Genomic DNA, 17422 nt, shown 5'->3' on the forward strand with positions numbered 1-17422 from the left:
GTTCCTCAGCCTTGATCGCCCGGTCGAAATCTGTCGGCATCTTCTCGCTCACAATTTTGTTCAAGGTTGATTGCAAACACGCCATTTCTGCCCCCAAAAAGCTCGAAATGAAGCTGAAGATAGCCCCTGATTTGCTATGGGTTCAAATAAAGCTTATTACAAATGGATAGAATTGTACTGCGCCTCATCAAACGACGGCACGAGGTATGTACAGGAGTCTTGAGCGGCTTTCGACGGCAAGCATGCACCGGTCTTGTATGTTAGCATTCGTGCACCTGCTCTCTCCATTCGATCCATTCGCGCATCGTGTAGCGCGTTGCAGAAGACTGATATGGCCGGGGAGGTTGACGGTTGATGAGCCGTTACTTGTTCTTCTTCAACGGCCGGGAAACGTCTGAGCCTCCGCGCCCATATTTCGTCTCGCTTCCCCTCTTGCTGCGCATTGAACCCCTCGCTGGCGTCCTCCATGGTTGAAATGAGTCGTTTGGATGACGTAAATAATCTTTCTAAACGTTGTTATTATGTACGAAAGGCGCAGTTGTTAACGGTGAGGTGGCTTCCCAATTCGTCTTATGATTCAAAGTGATTGCCCGTCTAGTTCGCATCATCGCTGACACTGGGGCGCTCAAAATGTTAACAGGCACTTGGCACAGGATGCCAATGGACCATGTTCAGGAGAAAGTCACCGACTTATCGATTGTTACGAGCGGGACAGCTAAAATGGACCGCGGTATCATTCATCCTGGCGTCGTGAACATTCAAGGTAAGGACAGCACAGATGGCGCGGGGTTGGCAATCTTAATCCCTACCGGTGCATAAATGAGATGAGCAACGATCAAGGTTATCGTTGTAAATTCATGAGGCAGTATACTGAAATGACCATGAAAGTGCGGAGTCTTAGTGTACGACGCGTGAGGTAGATATTACCCAGAATGACAGGATATCGTTCGTCATCTTTTGGCGACTTCGCTCTGTACAGATTGTGCGATTGTCACCCTTTCATGCAAATTGCCCGATTTCTTGAACCTCACAGTGCTAGCTGCAAAAGGCATCCAGTCATTGGAAATGCTTGGAAAGCCGGATACCTACGTGGTGATACGGTATGGAGGCGATGAGCACCGGACAAAGGAAGTGGAGGATTGCGAGGACCCTGTATATGACGACATGTGGGTGTCCACCGCAGGCATGGCTCGAAACGATATGGTCGAAATAACAGTCATGGAAAAATACAATGTCAAGGATGAGGAGCTCGGTAGCCTTACATGTGAGTAGGTATTGGTGGGTGTTGGCCCTTCATTCGCCCGGTGAAAGTGTATTTAGTCATGGCATCGCTTGACTATCATGCACATCATACTATTATCCTCCTGCTTGTCAACCCTGGCATAGCTATAATTATTATCATGTCACATCTTGTTTGAAGCCATGAGGAGCACATTCTGATGCTTCCTAACCTCTTTCTCTCTGCCCTTCTCCCTTCCAACCCTAGTCCCCGCCGACTCCTTCGCTCATAACGTCCTGGAGGCCTCCTGGTTCGAATTGGAACGCGACGGCGAAGTGTGTGGAGAAATCTGCCTGGCAGCCCGATTTGCCCCCATCCTAACGAGTGGATTGGGCGGGGCGGGAAACCGGAGTGGCCACGGCGCTGTCTCTGGCGACGGTCCGCTGGAGCAAGTAGCGCAATATTTCTCGGGCCCACGGCCTTGGTACATGCGGGGGGGATTCTACTACGATTTGAGCAAGCGGGTGTACAGACGGGTCAAGCACCTGCCCATGCTCGGCCTGGGCCCGGCGGTGGGAGAGTGCGTGGTCGAGAGGGTGTTGAGCCGTGTCATCTCCGTGCCCGCCGCGGGCGACGCGCCCCTCGTCTCGAATCTCTCCCGCCTGGATCACGTGGTGGCGGGCCTGATCTCGACGATCGACATGGGAATCGACCAAACCAAGGACCAGATGCTTCAGTCTGCGCTCAGTCTGAAGAAGAAGATGACGGGCAAGGCGCCCTCTGGGGGGGCCTTGGAGGACAGGGAGGGACGAGAGCCAGCTTCGGCGGCCAAGAAGAACAGCGGGATCATTTGGAGCTTGGTGGAAGGCACCGTCACACACGTGGCGAAGCCGGTGGCGAGTTATGTTCCGATCGTGGGGGGGTTGGGCGTGCGGGTCCTGGATTTTATCGTGCCTCCGCCCCCCGCGGCCGAGACAGCTTCTGTCGTGGAATCGTTGGCCCCTGCTGCGTGTGTGGGAGAGAAGAGCACCTCCCCCTTGGCCAGGAAAGGCGGGTATACCTCGGCGTTTGACGCGCCTTCCAAGGTGAATGCGGCTTCCGCCTCGGGGTATTAACCAGGGCCCTTTTCAGGGTAAGCTCCTCTCTTCACCTTGCCTGTTCTGTCGGTCCTACATGCTTCCTATTCTCAAGGAAAGTGAGCCATTCCATGATAACGCTTTTCACAACTGTGATTGCAGATTAGCCCGGTACAAAAGTCGATGACACTGATCCCTTTGCACTGCTTTCCCATCGCGTCAGCCAAGGTTCAGCCTGTCGTATATACGTTTTTCAGCGGCTGATATGAACCAACATAAGGATAACGACGGAAATTTGAAGATGGGAGGGGGAGAGATGGAGGAAAGGACGATTTGGCGTAACGGAGACGGCTAAGGCTAGTTCCAGACGGTGTTCACTCGAGCTCAAACACTTTACATATAAAAATCAGCGTGCGCAGGCGAGCAAGGTTGTTTTTCTCACAAGAATTGGAAAGAAATGACATTGGAAGTCGTGAGTCGAGTGAAACTCCTCGGAGTTTCCTTTCTTGCCGCTTTGCTTGCTTGGTACTTTTTCGTGTCCGTGAGAATAGGACTGGATCATCCCTAATCGTCCTCCTCCTCCCCATCCTCCTCCTCATCGTCCTCATCCTCCTCATCGCCCTCTTCATCCTCCTCCTCATCATCATCATCATCCTCGTCGTCCTCCTCTTCCTCCTCTTCCTCGTCCTCCTCGTCGTCCTTCTCCTCTTCCTCCAGCTCATCCTCTTCGTCTTCCTCCTCCTCCTCCTCCTCCTCCTCCTCCTCTTCCTCCTCTTCTTCCTCCTCCTCCTCCTCCTCCTCCTCCTCCTCCTCTTCCTCCTCCTCTTCCTCCTCTTCTTCCTCCTCCTCGTCGTCATTAAACACCTCTTTCTCAAGGTCCTCCTTTTTATCCTTATCCTGTTCTTCCTGTCCCTCGCCGCCAACGTCACTGGTCTCCTCGCCCTTCCCTCTTCTGTTCTCAACACCTCCCTTCTTCCCTTTTCCTACGCCTTTCCCCTCCGTTACCGTCCCTTCCTTCTCTCCCTTCTCTGCCTCTTCGTCTATCGCCGCCTCAAAATACGTCGATCCACCCCCGTAGTACCTGTTCCCTTTCGTCTGCGCTTCATCCAGGTGCCCCTCCGAGAACAAGGTGTGCGTTCCTCCTCGGCGTGGCTTGTCTTTCTTCATCTTTGCTTTTGCAGCCAAAACATCTGCGGACACTACCTTCCGCTTTCCCTCCTTCCCTCCCTCCTTCAATCCCTCCTCAGGCCTCGTCACCACCAAAGTAAGGACTACCTTCCCCCCTCCAAGCTCCAAATCCCCCAATTTTTTCCCGGATTCGGGGCCTCCTTCCACGTAGGTCCTCAGAACGGGCACGCGCGTCACCACCTTCAACCCTCCCACGGGCACTTGCCCCGTTTCTTTGGGCCTCTCCGCCCGCAAGGCCGCCATCAGCTTGGACAGCGTCGCGTTCGCGCGCAGGCCCGGCTTGAAGATGCTCCCGTCGGGCATCCGAACGGCTAAGGCGGTGAAAGCCTTCCGGGACAAGCCTGAATTCGACGACGGGGGCGAAGGGGCTGTGGCTTTCGGGGAGACCGCCGAGGACGGGGCTTGCGTCGGGCCCTTCTCCCCCCCGCCCGAGGCTGCCTTGGCCACAGGAGCAGCCGGGGCAGGAGGCGGCCGTCGCAAAGACTTGCTCCTGAAAATGGGCATGGTCTCTCCACTGGCGCCGGCAGCCCCGCCTGTGGAGCCGGCCCCGCCGCGCCGAACCCGGGACAGGTAGCCTCCGATGACCTGCTCGGCAGCGATCACAGGCGCTCGGTTCCGATGCCCGAGGACCAACGTGCCTTTGCCTCCCTCGTCGTTGAAACCCACCTTCTCCAGTATCCGAATCGCGGCGGGGTAGGCGCCCAACCGGTTTTGGAACGCTTCCCTTTCCATGTTGATGTGCCGGTATTTGGGGTCTCCGCTGAAGTGCTTGATCAAATTGCTCAGGTAGGCATTGACGGTTCGCAGGGCCTGCAGCGCCGACGCCGGGTCCCGTCCCTCCTTCCCTTCCTCCCCTGCCCGTACAGTCTCGGTCACCAAAGCGTCCACGGCCCGTTCTAGTTTTTCCTTCCGAGCCGCCCCAAAAGCGGCCAGACCTGCCAAATGCGCCAGCTTGCTCCCCATTTTCTCCAAATCCTCCGCGGTCTTGGCGTGCGGGTCTTTCAAGGGGTCGACGGGCGGTCGGGGGCTTCGCATCAAGAGGCGCGTCATGAATGCCTGCAGGGTGGCTTGCTGGGGCATACCGACGAAGTTGTCGACGAGGGCCCCGTCCCTGAAGGCAAAGACCGAGGGGAGCGCCTGCACGCCGAGCATCTCGCTGATCCCTCGGTTCTTGTCCGAATCCACCTTGGCGAGCCGGAACAAGCCTCCGGCCTTCACGGCCATGGCTTCCAGCATGGGCCCCAGCTGTTTGCAGGGGCCGCACCATTCTGCGTACACATCCAGGAGGACGGGCACGGGCGACTCGATCACGATCTTTTGCAGGTCGCTCTCGGTCACTTCGAAGACCACGTCCGCGTGCGCCGCGGGGAACGGGGGGGTTGTCGCCGGCTTCTTGGTGGCCGGCTTTGTCGGTGGGGGTGGCGGCTGCAGTGGACCGGAGGGAGGGCCCCGAGAGGGGGAGGCTGTTCCCGCCACAGGGGCCGGGGGAGGGAGGTCTTTGGTCTTCTCCCGCTGCGCCAAGAGGGCCTGCCGCGCCACGTCCTCGTCCCACCCTTCCCCCACCATCTCCTCCACAGCCGCCTCCAGGTCCCTGGCCATCGCGTCCTGGTCGAGGATCTCCAAGGCAGTGGGGAGATCCCCCTTAGCCAGAGTCAGAAGCTCGAGGGCATCCTCCCGACTCAGCCCTTTGCCAATCAGGGCATTCACGCCGTCCACGTAGGCGGGGGGGATGGCGGTGTCTTCTTCTGGAGCAGGGGAGGGGGCGGGGGCGGGAGTGGGAGGTGCCTCGGGGGGAGGGGGGGGCGAAGAAGGAGTGGGGGAGGCGGAGACCGTGCCTGGAGAAGGAGTGGCGGCTTCTGGACTGACCTCCAGAGAATGCAGAGGCGCTTGTGCTTCATCGGGAATGGAGGGAGTGGGGGTGGTGGGGGTGCAGGCGAGGGTACCGAAGGGAGGGACGGGAGGGGGGGGGGGGGGCGACGTCCCCGTACCACTGGGCCCGCACGGAATGAATCGGTAGGGGACGTTTCCACGGCGGTATTTTCTGTTGGTGGCGTCCTTTGCTCCCTCTCGAGGATAGTATGCGACTCGGAGGTTGCCTTCCCCACGGACGGCCTCCTTCCTTCCAGTATCGCCGCCGCGACAGCCACATCGTACCGGGCTTCGTGCAAAGCTTTCTCCGCCTCCGCTGCCGTGTGCCCCTTCTCCACAAATTCCTGCACTTGCATCGAAAAGTAATCCGCGTGTGGTTTATCAGTGTAAGCGGGTGCTGTGACGGGAGAGGGAGCATAGTGCTTTGCGTCAGGCAGGTGGCAGACGTCTCCATCGCACACCATGCCCGGAGGGTTGGAGGGGATGGAGTTTGCCTGCACGCCCTGGACCGAGGGGGACGCACTAGTTTTAGAGCTTTGATGATCAAAATGCTTCGCGTTGTGGTCAATTTCGTCGCCGCTTCTGTCTTGTCTTGGTGAACGAGGACGGTCGTCTCGTGGGGCAGCAGGGATATGGTCACTCGTTTGAAAAGTGCCTTTCGGTCCATTTGCACCGCCTCGGATTCCCCAAAAAGGAATAGAGTGTCCAGAAGAAGCCTGGTGGCCCCAAAATTCCGAGGGCCTCGGAAGAAAAGGCGCTTTGCTCCCAACAACGCTTGCGGTAGGCCACAGGCATGAGAAAACCATCATAATCTGAAAGAGTAAGGTGGGCGCCATCCTACGTTGGGAACGTGTCTTACAAGTACTTGACGAAGCTTCAAAAACCATTTCCCCTCCGTATCCAGGCTCTTATCAATGAGAGGCCTATGAATATTGTAAGAAAGGGCAAATTGCAAGTTGCAGTGAAGAGGTTCTACGATGCTTGCAGAGACGATGAAAAGCAGCCAATTTAGACACAATAGCCCCTATACGAAAGCAGCTTGCCCCTGAAAATATCACTCAATTTTCAGCTAGCTCCTATCATCGTGCAAGGTCCCCAAGAGGTGCCCAAGCTGTCACCCGGGCCCTCGGTATTGAGAGCAGGGGCTAGTTTGTGGTCAAGATACCCCCTCTCGCTGCCTTCCCAGGGACGAAGGGCGGCCTCGGCCCATATACTGACACGCAGCCCCGTGGCTTTCCGCTCAGACTCTGCCCAGGCGCATTCTCTAACAACAATTTGCCGGTACAGGAAGCCATAGGCTGCTTCGTGGGATTGCTTGGAAAGGACAGAGGTTTCGAAGATACGTGAGGGGGAGGAAGGAAGCAAGCCCTACCTACAACGCTCCTGCAAGCCTGGGCTGAAAGGGGGGGGGGGTTAAAATATGTCGACTCCGCCTAGCGAGCCCTCTTTGCCGGATATGGCTGAATATTCCTTTCTTTCGTGCCGCGACGATAATGAGGAGGAAGAGGACGAGGAAATGGAAAAGGAAACGGGAAAAGAACCGGCTGACGGGACGGAGGGAGATGGCCTTATGGAAGGAAGCGTACTCGGCGTGAACGGGAACGCCGCTCTGTGTGAAGGAAAGGAGAAAAAAAGCTTGGAAACGCCCCCTTTATACGCGCAGCAATGCCATGCGGCGAATATTTTGCGGGAGGAGGACTCCCCATTCTTCGCTAGGCGAGTACAAGAATCGGTAAGACAACGCGTAGATCTGTCAAGTGGGTCACGCTGAACGACACAATGGCTGCTTTCCGCGGCTGTTATAGAGCCATGTAACTTTCTATATACCAATTCACTCTCCTGTCTTTCCCTTTCCGGCAGCTCGCAGATGCGAAAGAATCTGCCTCGAGCATGCGGGAGCTAATCAAGGGCATGAAAGGATTATGCAAGGCTACGGCATCCATCAGTGCGGCCTCCGCCTCTCTGGCCAAAATTAACCAAAAAGTGGCCGATAAAATGGCCGAGAGAAGTAGACATCCAGGTTCAATGGAAATGGTGCCCCTGCTTCATCGTTTCGCGAACATGTTGGGCGATATGGCCTGTGCCCACGACACGCTGGTGGATGCGCTCACGCAATCGTTCATCCATCCCGTGGAGGCTTTTTGCGCCCGAGAGACAGAGAAGGCAGTGGAACATGAAAAGCTTTACAACCAGGAGAAGCAGGTCTTTACCGAGGCTATGGGAAAGCTTTTGCGGGGCCCACTCAAGCCCAGTAGCAAAAGCTCCCCTGCCAGCACTCTATGCACCCGTGCACTGGACGTCGGGCTTGCGCGTCGGCACATGGAGCAAGCCAGGCACCAACTGGCACAGAACGTGGAGGCCTTGGAGATTCGTCGCAGCCTCGAGCTAACGGAAGGGATGGCGGCTGTGCTGTACGCGTATCAAGCCCACAGTCGTATGTTGATGGAGTCGGTGGTCTTTCCGTCTTCCTGCCTTGACGGGATCCGTGCTTCCCAAGCGTTGGGAAACCAGACTTTAGAGGGTGTCCAGGCCGAGTGGCAGCGTCGCTCCGAGATGCTTGAGATGTTGCTTCCTGCCGAGGTGATGGAACGGGGCTTGGACACTTGCGACGAGGCGGAATTTGCGCAACTCTCCCGGGTGGAGTCTGCCCTGATCACCCCTCTTTCCTCCCCCCTCTTGGACCTGATCGACCGGAGGTACGGCGTTTTTGACGTCCAGCACTCGCTCCGGACATTATACCAGCCCCGACAGGCGCCTGGCGTGCACCACGAGTCCTATTTGCACATGCAGGTCCGTGCCAAGGGGCTGGCCTCCACCACCGCCAGTCACGTGTGGATCCGCCGCTGGTTTGTCCTGGAAGGGAGCAGCCTGTACTACGTCCGGGAGAGCAGCCACGACCCAGTGGGGGAGTCGATGGAGGGGTCGGAGCGGAGTTTGGTGTGCGACGTAGTGCTGTCGAGCATTCGTGAGGTTCCCCTCCTGGGCCACGGGACCAAGAGCCTGGGGGCGGGCAATGCCACCGAGGCACAGACCTCCTCAGCCGTGCCTTACTGCCTGGAGATTTTTTTCCGCGAACCGAAAAACGCTTTGATTTTTGCAAGCGGAGGGTCCAGAGGAATTGCGGGCTTGGCTCGAGGCTTTCCGGCGTCGGCTCGAACGTCTGCTGGTAGGGGGGGGCGGCATTCCCCCATGCCTCTACCCCTGGTCGAAGTCAGCGCCTCGTCTTCGCCTGAGCGGTCGGGCTCGAAAAGTCCGGGCGTGCTCGGGGGGAACTTGTCCCCCTTGAGGATTGCATCGGGTTTCAGCCGGGTCTGGCACAGCCCCGGAGCAGGGGCTCGGCGGGACGGAGCAGGGGCGGGGGGGGTGGGGGCGGGGAGTGGGGAGGGGGGCGAGGATAACCGGGGGTGGGGTGCGGGCACAGTGGATTCCAGTCTGGACGTCCCCGACGCATACTTGTCGGTGGCCCAGGACAAGGAGCATTATCCGCCCAAAATCCTCCAGGACCCTGCCTTGAAGGCCCTTACCCAGCAAAACCCCCTGTGTGCCGACTGCGAGGCTCCCCACCCGGATTGGGTCTCCTTGAATCTAGGGGTGGTCGTGTGCTTGCAGTGTTCAGGAGTGCACCGGTCTCTGGGCGTGCACGTGAGTAAAATCCGGAGCTTGGCACTGGACGACGTGGATCCCGTGGACCTGGCCCTTGTCTCTCGGCTGGGCAATACCCGAGTCAACAAGGTATATGAATACCAGTTCCCGGACGGATGGCGAAAGCCACGGCCGCACGAGGATCGAAGCGCTCGGGCCCAGTACATCAAGGCGAAATACGTCTGGAAAGGGTTCACGTGCATCGTGTCTGATGGCGTTGGGAGCGCAGCGGGCGAAAACAATGGAGGCAGATCAGAAATAGCAGAAGCTATAGATTTAGGAGTCGCGGGAAAGGCAAAAGACGACAAACTCGGTAATTCCCTGATGTTGGTTAAAGCTGTGATGGAGAACAATTTGGAAGGCGCCCTTGAGGCCCTGGTGCAAGGCGCAGACGTGGACTGGACGGGTGGAACCGAGAACGAGAAGGGACGGACCCCCCTGCATCTGGCGGCCCGTCAAGGGGACGAAGTCGTGGAAGCGGTGGCTTTCCTGGTGCAAAATGGCGCGAATGTGGGACTGCGGGATCGCGATGATCTGACCGCATTGGATTTGGCCACTCAAGGCCACCACGCTCTAACTGTTCAGTATTTGCTGAAATTTTGAACGAAATTTTCGATTGGACGGACGGCAAGCACGCCTGCTTCTCCTTGTAGTCCTTTCCCTGTTTATCTCCGGATGTTGTAATTTTATACTTAAAGATTTCTGTTTCGCTTCATGTCTGCATAATTTGTTATCACATTAAATACACAACGCAATAATAAGTACATTGTTCTCGCTTTCGACCTTTTCTTACTTTAGCTGAACATTACTCTCACATGGGAGGCTGACAGCTCCCTATACGGGAAAAACTGACTATCCACCCGCAGCACTTGCAGATTTAATTGCCCTCATACATCCTTTCTAATTATTTTACAGAGTGCTTTGTTATTTTGTTAAGTAAATTAAAAGATTAGATAAGAAAGAAACTCGGATAAGCTTTGTTGATAGACCTTGGCACGTAAGCAAGTCATCTTCAAAGGATGCGCTTCGATTGCAAAAGCTCTTTGGTAAGAAGATTAAGACGCAAACCGATGCGTCATTTGACCCTTTGCGTACACATTGTTAAATCAGGAGCGAGCTTTCGGGTATGGCACTAAATTCTCATCGTTTTTTGGCCTGAGTGAATTGATCTTGGTCTTCAGATGGTGTAAGAGAAGCGGCGAGCGCGGCGCCCGAGCGTGGGAACTTAACTAGGAAAAACATCCCGAGCGCCTACAAAACCGACAAATGGACATGAGCCGTAGGGCGAATTTCAAACAGAAGTATGAAGGGTGTGCTCTGAAAAGGAGGTTTCTTTTTTAATCCTTCCGCCACCTCGTGCGCTCGTCTCAATTTATCAAATGCCATCGCGAAGGGTTGAAGGGGCCACCTTCGCCTACGTTGATCTGGCGACACGTCTAATTAAAAGAACAAGAAGTTGAGGGGAAAGACCTTGCTCGCCTTTGATCAGTGCCTCAACGAACATCTCCTAATTTGCCTCTGCCGGTTTCCGTATCGGTAGCCTGGTGCAATTTCTTCGCCGTAGAAGTTGATATTGTCTCTTGGAAGGATACGTCGAATTGCTGCGGATCCCACGGTATACAGATCCGCAAGCAGGGGGCGAATTTGTGTCCCAGGCAGTAATCCCATCTCTCCTTGAGGAAAGAAAGAAGCAGCTTGCTGTGCTAAGCTTTGATCGAAGGCTTACCAAAGGGCATCTTTTTTTTTAAAGGGATGTTTTTTTCTTCGAGAAGTCTTGCCTTCCTGCTCTGGGTGTACACGTACTCACAGGCATCTATTGCTCGGTTCAGCATGCGTTCTTAAGAATAGTTCTTGTAGGCTGCGGGAAATAAAGCCTTCCGTCCTGTGTCCCTGTCCTTCTCACTGTCCCCTTTTCACTTTTTTCAGCGCTTTCGATTAAAATGAAGTTCGCCTCCCTCCTGTCTTTGCTTGCGGCCCCCCTCCTGGCCTCTGCTTTCCTTGCTCCGGCCCCCAAGGTAAGTCCGTACGACAAGCAGAGCTGGCCAGGCCCTGGTTGCAAAGCTCCGACCTGGATGGCGGAGTTTTCTCTTCAAGCTTCTAAGCCCTATCCTTTTTCCTGGGTATTGCCATATCCTTCCTCTTACGTCCAGACTACTCGCGCCCGCGGTGTGGTCTCCATGGTCCAATCCAAAGCTCTGCCTTTCTTGGCTGCCCCGAAGAAGCTAGATGGTTCCCTGGTCGGCGACTTTGGCTTCGACCCCATGGGGATCTCGGATCAGGTAAGCTTGTTGCCGTCCAGGAGTGTAGACTAAGCAAAGGCGATCAATTGAAGAGGGAGAGGCCCCCTGAACGAGGGAGACGGTCCTTCGACCCGTCCTGGCCCTCGTCTCGCCTGGTCACCGCCCCCTTGGCTTCATATTTTTTTTCCTCTCCCCACTTAGGTGGCAAATTTGAAGTACGTACGCGCGGCCGAGCTTAAACACGGGCGGGTGGCCATGCTTGGTTTCCTAGGCTGGGTCGTGACGCAATTCGTCCACCTCCCGGGGGAGATCTACGCGGAATCCAACCCGCTGAAGGCGATCGCCGCCGTGCCCCTCATCAGCCACGTGCAAATCTTTCTCTTCATCGCTGCCATCGAGCTGGCGACCCTGGATAGGACGTACACGGCGGACAAGCCTTGGGACCTGGGCTTCGACCCCATGAACATGAGCAAGGTGAGGAGTCGAGACGGGGGGGGAAGGAGAAGCACCGCAACGCGACAATAAAAAAAGAGAAGTAGGAGGAAGCTGTCTGGGGGAAGCGTGGAAAGCAGAGGAAATGGAGGCTGGGTGGTCGGGCAAACGAAGAGGAGATGGTCTCGATCCAACCCCAGGAAGCGTCGATCCTCTTGGCAGCCTTGCAGCCCAGCCCTAACACAACCCCCCCTTGTCCCTGTGCCGTTGACATATCAGGGAAAGTCCGAGCAACAGATGAAGGATCTGGAGCTCAAGGAGCTCAAGAATGGCCGCCTGGCAATGGTAAGTCGCAGACAGTGCCCCGTGCACTCTCAGAGACGTGTTCGTAGACGCGACTGCTCTCTGCCAATTTTTCCAAGAGCATTGCCTTTTTTGAAAATTTTCATGGTCTCGTGATCCTCGTCTTCAACTTCGACGACAACCCTCTTGCATGGTTGCCCTCTGATTCGAACGTCCTCCGCCCCATTCCCATGTTCCTTCTGACTCCCCTCCCCCCTTGTCCTAACCCCCAACTCCCGGCCCCTCTTCAGATCGCCATCATCGGACTCATAGCCCAGACCGCCTACACGGGCATTCCCCTTTTCTCTTGAACGGGTCAAGGGCTAGGTCTTGAGAATTGGTAGGAAATTACATGTGTTGGGGGAGGAAAGATGACATCGAGCCCTTTGCCCATTGTCCAGTATGCATGACTGTGGAAGGGACAGCGCCGACTCCATCTCTTTATATACAACATTGTGGCGAGGGAGGATAGGGGACGGTCCTACAGTAGAGGCAGCATTCAATGCATGCGGGTTTCATTTCATTTCCAATTGATCGGCTCTCTCTAGTGCGCGCGCGTGTTTTCAGCTTTCTCCGGTTCTACTTGTAGCAGTATCTGTGGGACGTTCGTTACGATTTAGCGGATTCTTACGAGACATTTAAAATTCGAAACGGATTGATCCTTGCGAAGGATGAGTGGCGACGAAAACGGTTTTCTAACGCTTGCTATAACGCTTTGGTTTCCCCTTCCATTTTGGCACGTATTTCATCGAGCCCTTTCTACCCTTCGAGACGAATCGAGCAACCATAGATCGAGCAATAAAGTAAAGTGGTTGTGGATGCGGTGGGATCGAATTCTGTAACAACCTTCCTTTTGTTTGTCACATTGTTTGACTCCTGTTTGTCAGCCTCTGCGATCCCCTCCTTGCCTTTCTACCCCTCCTTCCCTGCGCAATCAGCAATATCATTCACGGCTCAGCACTCCCTGGGGAGCCTTCCAGGTCTCCTGTACGACGTGCTTTACTGGACCTTAGCCAGTTCGGCGCGCATGGCATCAATGGTGGCTTTGTAAGCGTCCTGCGTCCGCGGGTTCTTCAAGATCGCGCTTCCCGCCACAAAGAAATCTGCCCCCGCCTCCGCAATGTCCTTGATGTTCGCCACGCCCACACCGCCGTCCACCTCCAGACGAATGTCGTACCCGCTCTCGTCGATCATTTTACGTGCCTCCTTCAATTTTTTCAACGTCTCCGGAATAAAGGATTGGCCCCCAAAGCCCGGGTTCACGGACATGAGCAAAATGATGTCCACCTTGTCCAAGACATGCTGTGCCAGGGAGAGGGGAGTGGCCGGGTTAAAGACCAACCCAGATTTGCACCCCTTGCTCTTGATCAACTGCAGAGTCCGATCGATGTGATTGGTGGCTTCGGGGTGGAAAGTGATGAAAGAGGCGCCGGCATCCGCAAAATCAGGAATGATACGATCCACTGGTGAGACCATGAGATGTACGTCAATGGGTGCCGTGACGCCGTGGTCGCGGAGGGCTTTGCATACCATGGGGCCAATGGTCAAGTTAGGCACGTAGTGGTTATCCATCACGTCGAAATGCACAATGTCGGCCCCCGCCGCCAACACGTTGTCAACCTCTTGTCCAAGCTTGGCAAAGTCGGCAGAGAGAATGGATGGGGCAATCCAGAAGTCTTTCTTAGCAGCCATGGCCATGCGGCCGCGGGTGTATGAGCGGGGGACGGGGGGGACAAAACCGTGTGCTACGGTGGCGAGGGCTGCTACGCCGGCGCATGCGAGGAGAGAAAGACGAGCCATCCTTGGAAATGTGGAAGAAAGAAATTTGCAGAAAAATTGACAACTGTGCTCTGTGCGCGAATAATCATGTAATTTGTTGAGACCTGTGTGATGGTACGTTGCCAACTTCAGCAGGGCTTCATGGATCGGGTGGACGCTCAGCTGAAACCTCGTGACATGCATTGAGGCAATTCACACACCTGCCTACGACACAAAAGGGTCCAACATAAGATGCGTGATTTAATAATATATCCGCACTATCCAGAAGCTGTACGGTGGAATAATGGGCAATTTACTGCCAAGACATGGTGCTATACGGAAGGGGAGAAGGGGCATGACGGGGTTGGACACAAGATACACCTGGCGGAGGCGACCTAACGGACTTTTCCTTGGCTTTTTTTCCCCTTTTTATGGGTTTTCGAGGCATACCCACTTCGGAAGGGTAAATCATCGTTTGAAAAGCGGTCGCGTTTTGAAATGATGCGGTGGTCGTTTGAGGCAGTTTTTGGTCCTTTGCGGTTGCTGTCGAATGTCCATCATTCGTCCATTGTCTATTCCAAAGTAAACACCCCTCTCCCTAGATGGTTTTCAATAACGCTTGCGTTCCGGTCTTTTTACATTACTTGCTTTTTAAAACTTACAAAATGTCTTCCCATTCCTCCTCTCGCTCCTCTACTGCCTCTTCCTTCTCTTTGCCGTTCATTGCCCCTCCTTTCTTCCTTCCCCCGTCCTTATCATCCCCATCCACGTCCACCCTCCGCACTTGCATTCGGAACAACTCCGCTATTTGGCCTGCAGTCGTGGCGTCTTCCACTCCCTTATCGCTTCGTATCTTTAAAAATCTGGGAAACCTCAAGGAGAATCCTCGTTGGGCATCCACGATGCCCACCCCCGCCTTGTGGACTGGAGACAGGGTCAATTCTGCCCCGCGTACCTCCCACACTTGGCAAGGCTCGAACCACACCGCACATGTCTCTCCTGTCCTGACGTATGACTTGGGATTCTCCAACAAGCGGCCTTCTTCCTGGTAAAACGCGGTCAGCTCGGTGTACATGGCGTCCGTCAGCCCCGACATGCACCGACAAAGTGATTGAAGTTCATCGGTTTCGGGGTTAAAGCACGCGAGGAGGATGGGAGAAAACCAGCCTGCTTTGCGGCCATTGCCCCACCTTGGGAACGAACAAGAGAAAGGAGGGATGATGGGGGGAATAGGGTTCAGGAAAATGGTAACATAGCAATGCACCTTCATCTTCGTCACCGTTGATCTGCCAATATCACAGAGAGATGATGGAGCGAAGAAAGGCCAAAGACGGGTACAACGGCATGAGAAAAGGATGGGCGTGGTATACCCGGAACCGGACGAGAAAGCGACGTACCAGGCACCGATGGGGACGAGGTCGAGGGTGTCGTGCAGCCCCTCCACGTAGTCGCGCTTGACCTTGAGCCAGGAGTCCGTCCTTTTCGAGGGCTCGTATTCGTGGGGCAAAGACTTGCACTGCGGACAGATGGAGGAAAAGAAAGAAAGAAAATTAGACGGGGCGTGAGGGCTCATGTGGCAGTAGCACGACATTAGATTCCCTGACAAGCTCGAGTTGCCTCTAGCGGAGAGGAGGGATGAGGACGGAGGGATGAAGGAGGCGATACGGGGAGGGAGGAGGAGGGGGGGTCCGTAAAGTCCTCTGGACCCCAGCCTAGTTCGCTCCTACTTTTACTCCCACTCTTCTCACAGTGGATGTTTTCCCATATCTTGAGTCGTGCACATTCTACTTCCGCCTTCCCTCCTCCCCTCCATCTCAAACTCCCTCGCTTCTGACCATGATCCCCTCGCAGCCAGCCTCCAGTGCCTCGGTGAAAAATTCCTGGACCTTCTCGGGGTCATTCGTCTCCGTGTGTGCAGCAAACGCAAAGCGGCCTTCAAAGCCTCCCTCACTCCCTCCCTCCCCTCCCTCCAACAACGGCCCAAACAAGGAATAGAGACGAGCCCGGCGCGAGGAGAGCGGCTCCTTCACGTAAGATTGGCCGTTGAGGAAGAGGAGGTCAAAGGCAAAGACGCAGACTTGAACCCTCACGCCCTCCGCCGAGACGTCCTTGCTGGGTTCCCCGGGCGGGAAATCAGGAGGGAAAAAGGACCGTGAATGAGCGCAAAGGTCAGCCCCGTACGTCCACTCCTTTCCAAAACCCTCCCCCCCCCGGTCCATTCCTCTGCCAGCCCTTCCCTTCTTTGTACCCTCCTTCCCTCCCTCCCTCCCTCCCTCCCTCCCTCCCACGTCCCTCCTTGTCTTACCGGCCGCGCGTGGCCAAGGTCTGGAAGGCAAGGAGTCGGTTGCCCTCCGCTCGGTCCACAGCCACCAGCTCTGTGTCGAGTATGACGTCCTTCAGTAGCCAAGGAGAGGGGGAGGGCGAGGCGGAGGAGGAGGAGGAGAGCGGGAGGGAGGGCGCGCGCAGCGCCTCCTGAAGGTCGTGCATGAGCTGGGCTACATCCGGGTATTTGTCCGTCATGTCCTCGATGTGGCGGTTGAAGATCTTGACGGTACGGTCGCCAAGGAGGTGGATCTGAGCCCGTTGGCCGTCGTATTTGTACTCGCTCGTGAAGGGCTGCGAGCCGTACTTCTCCATCATCTCGGGGATGCCGCTGGGGGGAGGGAGAGAGGGAGGGAGGGAACAAATGAAATGAGCGAGGACGTGACCGTACCTATAAATTTCCCTGTCCTCTGGCTCGTCATTCCATACCCAACCATTGCTCCTCCCTCCCTCCCTCCCTCCCTCGCTCTTTCCCTCACTCCCTTCCACCTGCAAATTTTGGCCAGCATGGGCTTGACAGGGGTCCCCACGGCCACAGAACAGGCCGCCTGCATCGCTTCCACCCCTCCTTCAATCAGGGCTTGCACGATCCGGGGAATGTCGGGGCTGGGGGAGGGAGGGAGGGAGGGACGGAGGGAGGGAGGAAGGAAGGGAGAGAGAGTGGGGCATGAGGGGACGAAGGACGGGCCAACGGGGAGAATAGCCGAGTGACGCAGGGAGGAAAAAGGCAGAGAAAGAGGTAGGCAGGTACAGAGTGGGGGAGAGAAGAGGGGGTGGACCCTCACCAAGAGTTGTAGCATTCCTTCACTGCCACTTGAGCCTCTTTTAACCGGAGCTCCAAGGATTTCCTCCTCCTCCCGCCCTCTCCCTCCCCCCCGTCCTTCCTCATCGTTGCCTCCTTTTTCCCTGTCTCTTTTCCCTCCCCATCACCCGCGTCCCGACCCTCCTCTTTTCCGGTGTGATGCATGACCGCCGCCATCGCTAAAGCCGACAGGACGCTAGTTAAGGTGGCGCCGGTCCGAAGGTTTTGCACCAAGGTCCGAACTGGTAGGATGGAAGGGTAACCCGCCGGGGTAAGGGGATCAGATGGGGAAGAAGATAGGGAGGAGGGGAGGAGGGGGGGGAGGTGGGGTAGAAGGGGAGGGGAGGGGGGGAGGGAGGGAGGCCCACCTAAGAATCTGGCCTCCGGTCCCCGGCATGAGCGAATGAGGCGAACCATCATGGCCCGTTTCCGTCCTTCACAGCCTTGTCCTGTGACCAGAGGGGAAAAGGAAGCTGGTGGTAGGCTCGGAGAGGGAGGGAACGGGGGGAGGGAGGGAGGGAAGGAGGGCTTA

General features: G+C 56.1%; 1 protein-coding gene across 1 annotated transcript; it reads right to left on the minus strand.

The window, feature by feature from the left end:
- Nucleotides 1-14582: 14582 nt before the first annotated feature.
- On the minus strand, nucleotides 14583-15331 carry NGA_2082610 (dna ligase; the record flags this gene model as incomplete). Its single annotated transcript, XM_005855245.1, has 1 exon — nucleotides 14583-15331. A coding segment is annotated over one exon (749 nt), but the record flags the coding sequence as incomplete, so codon positions are not given.
- Between the last annotated feature and the right edge of the window lie 2091 nt (nucleotides 15332-17422).

This window comes from Nannochloropsis gaditana (genome assembly GCF_000240725.1).
Source record: "Nannochloropsis gaditana CCMP526 unplaced genomic scaffold scaffold251, whole genome shotgun sequence".
NCBI classification, from domain to species: Eukaryota; class Eustigmatophyceae; order Eustigmatales; family Monodopsidaceae; genus Microchloropsis; species Microchloropsis gaditana.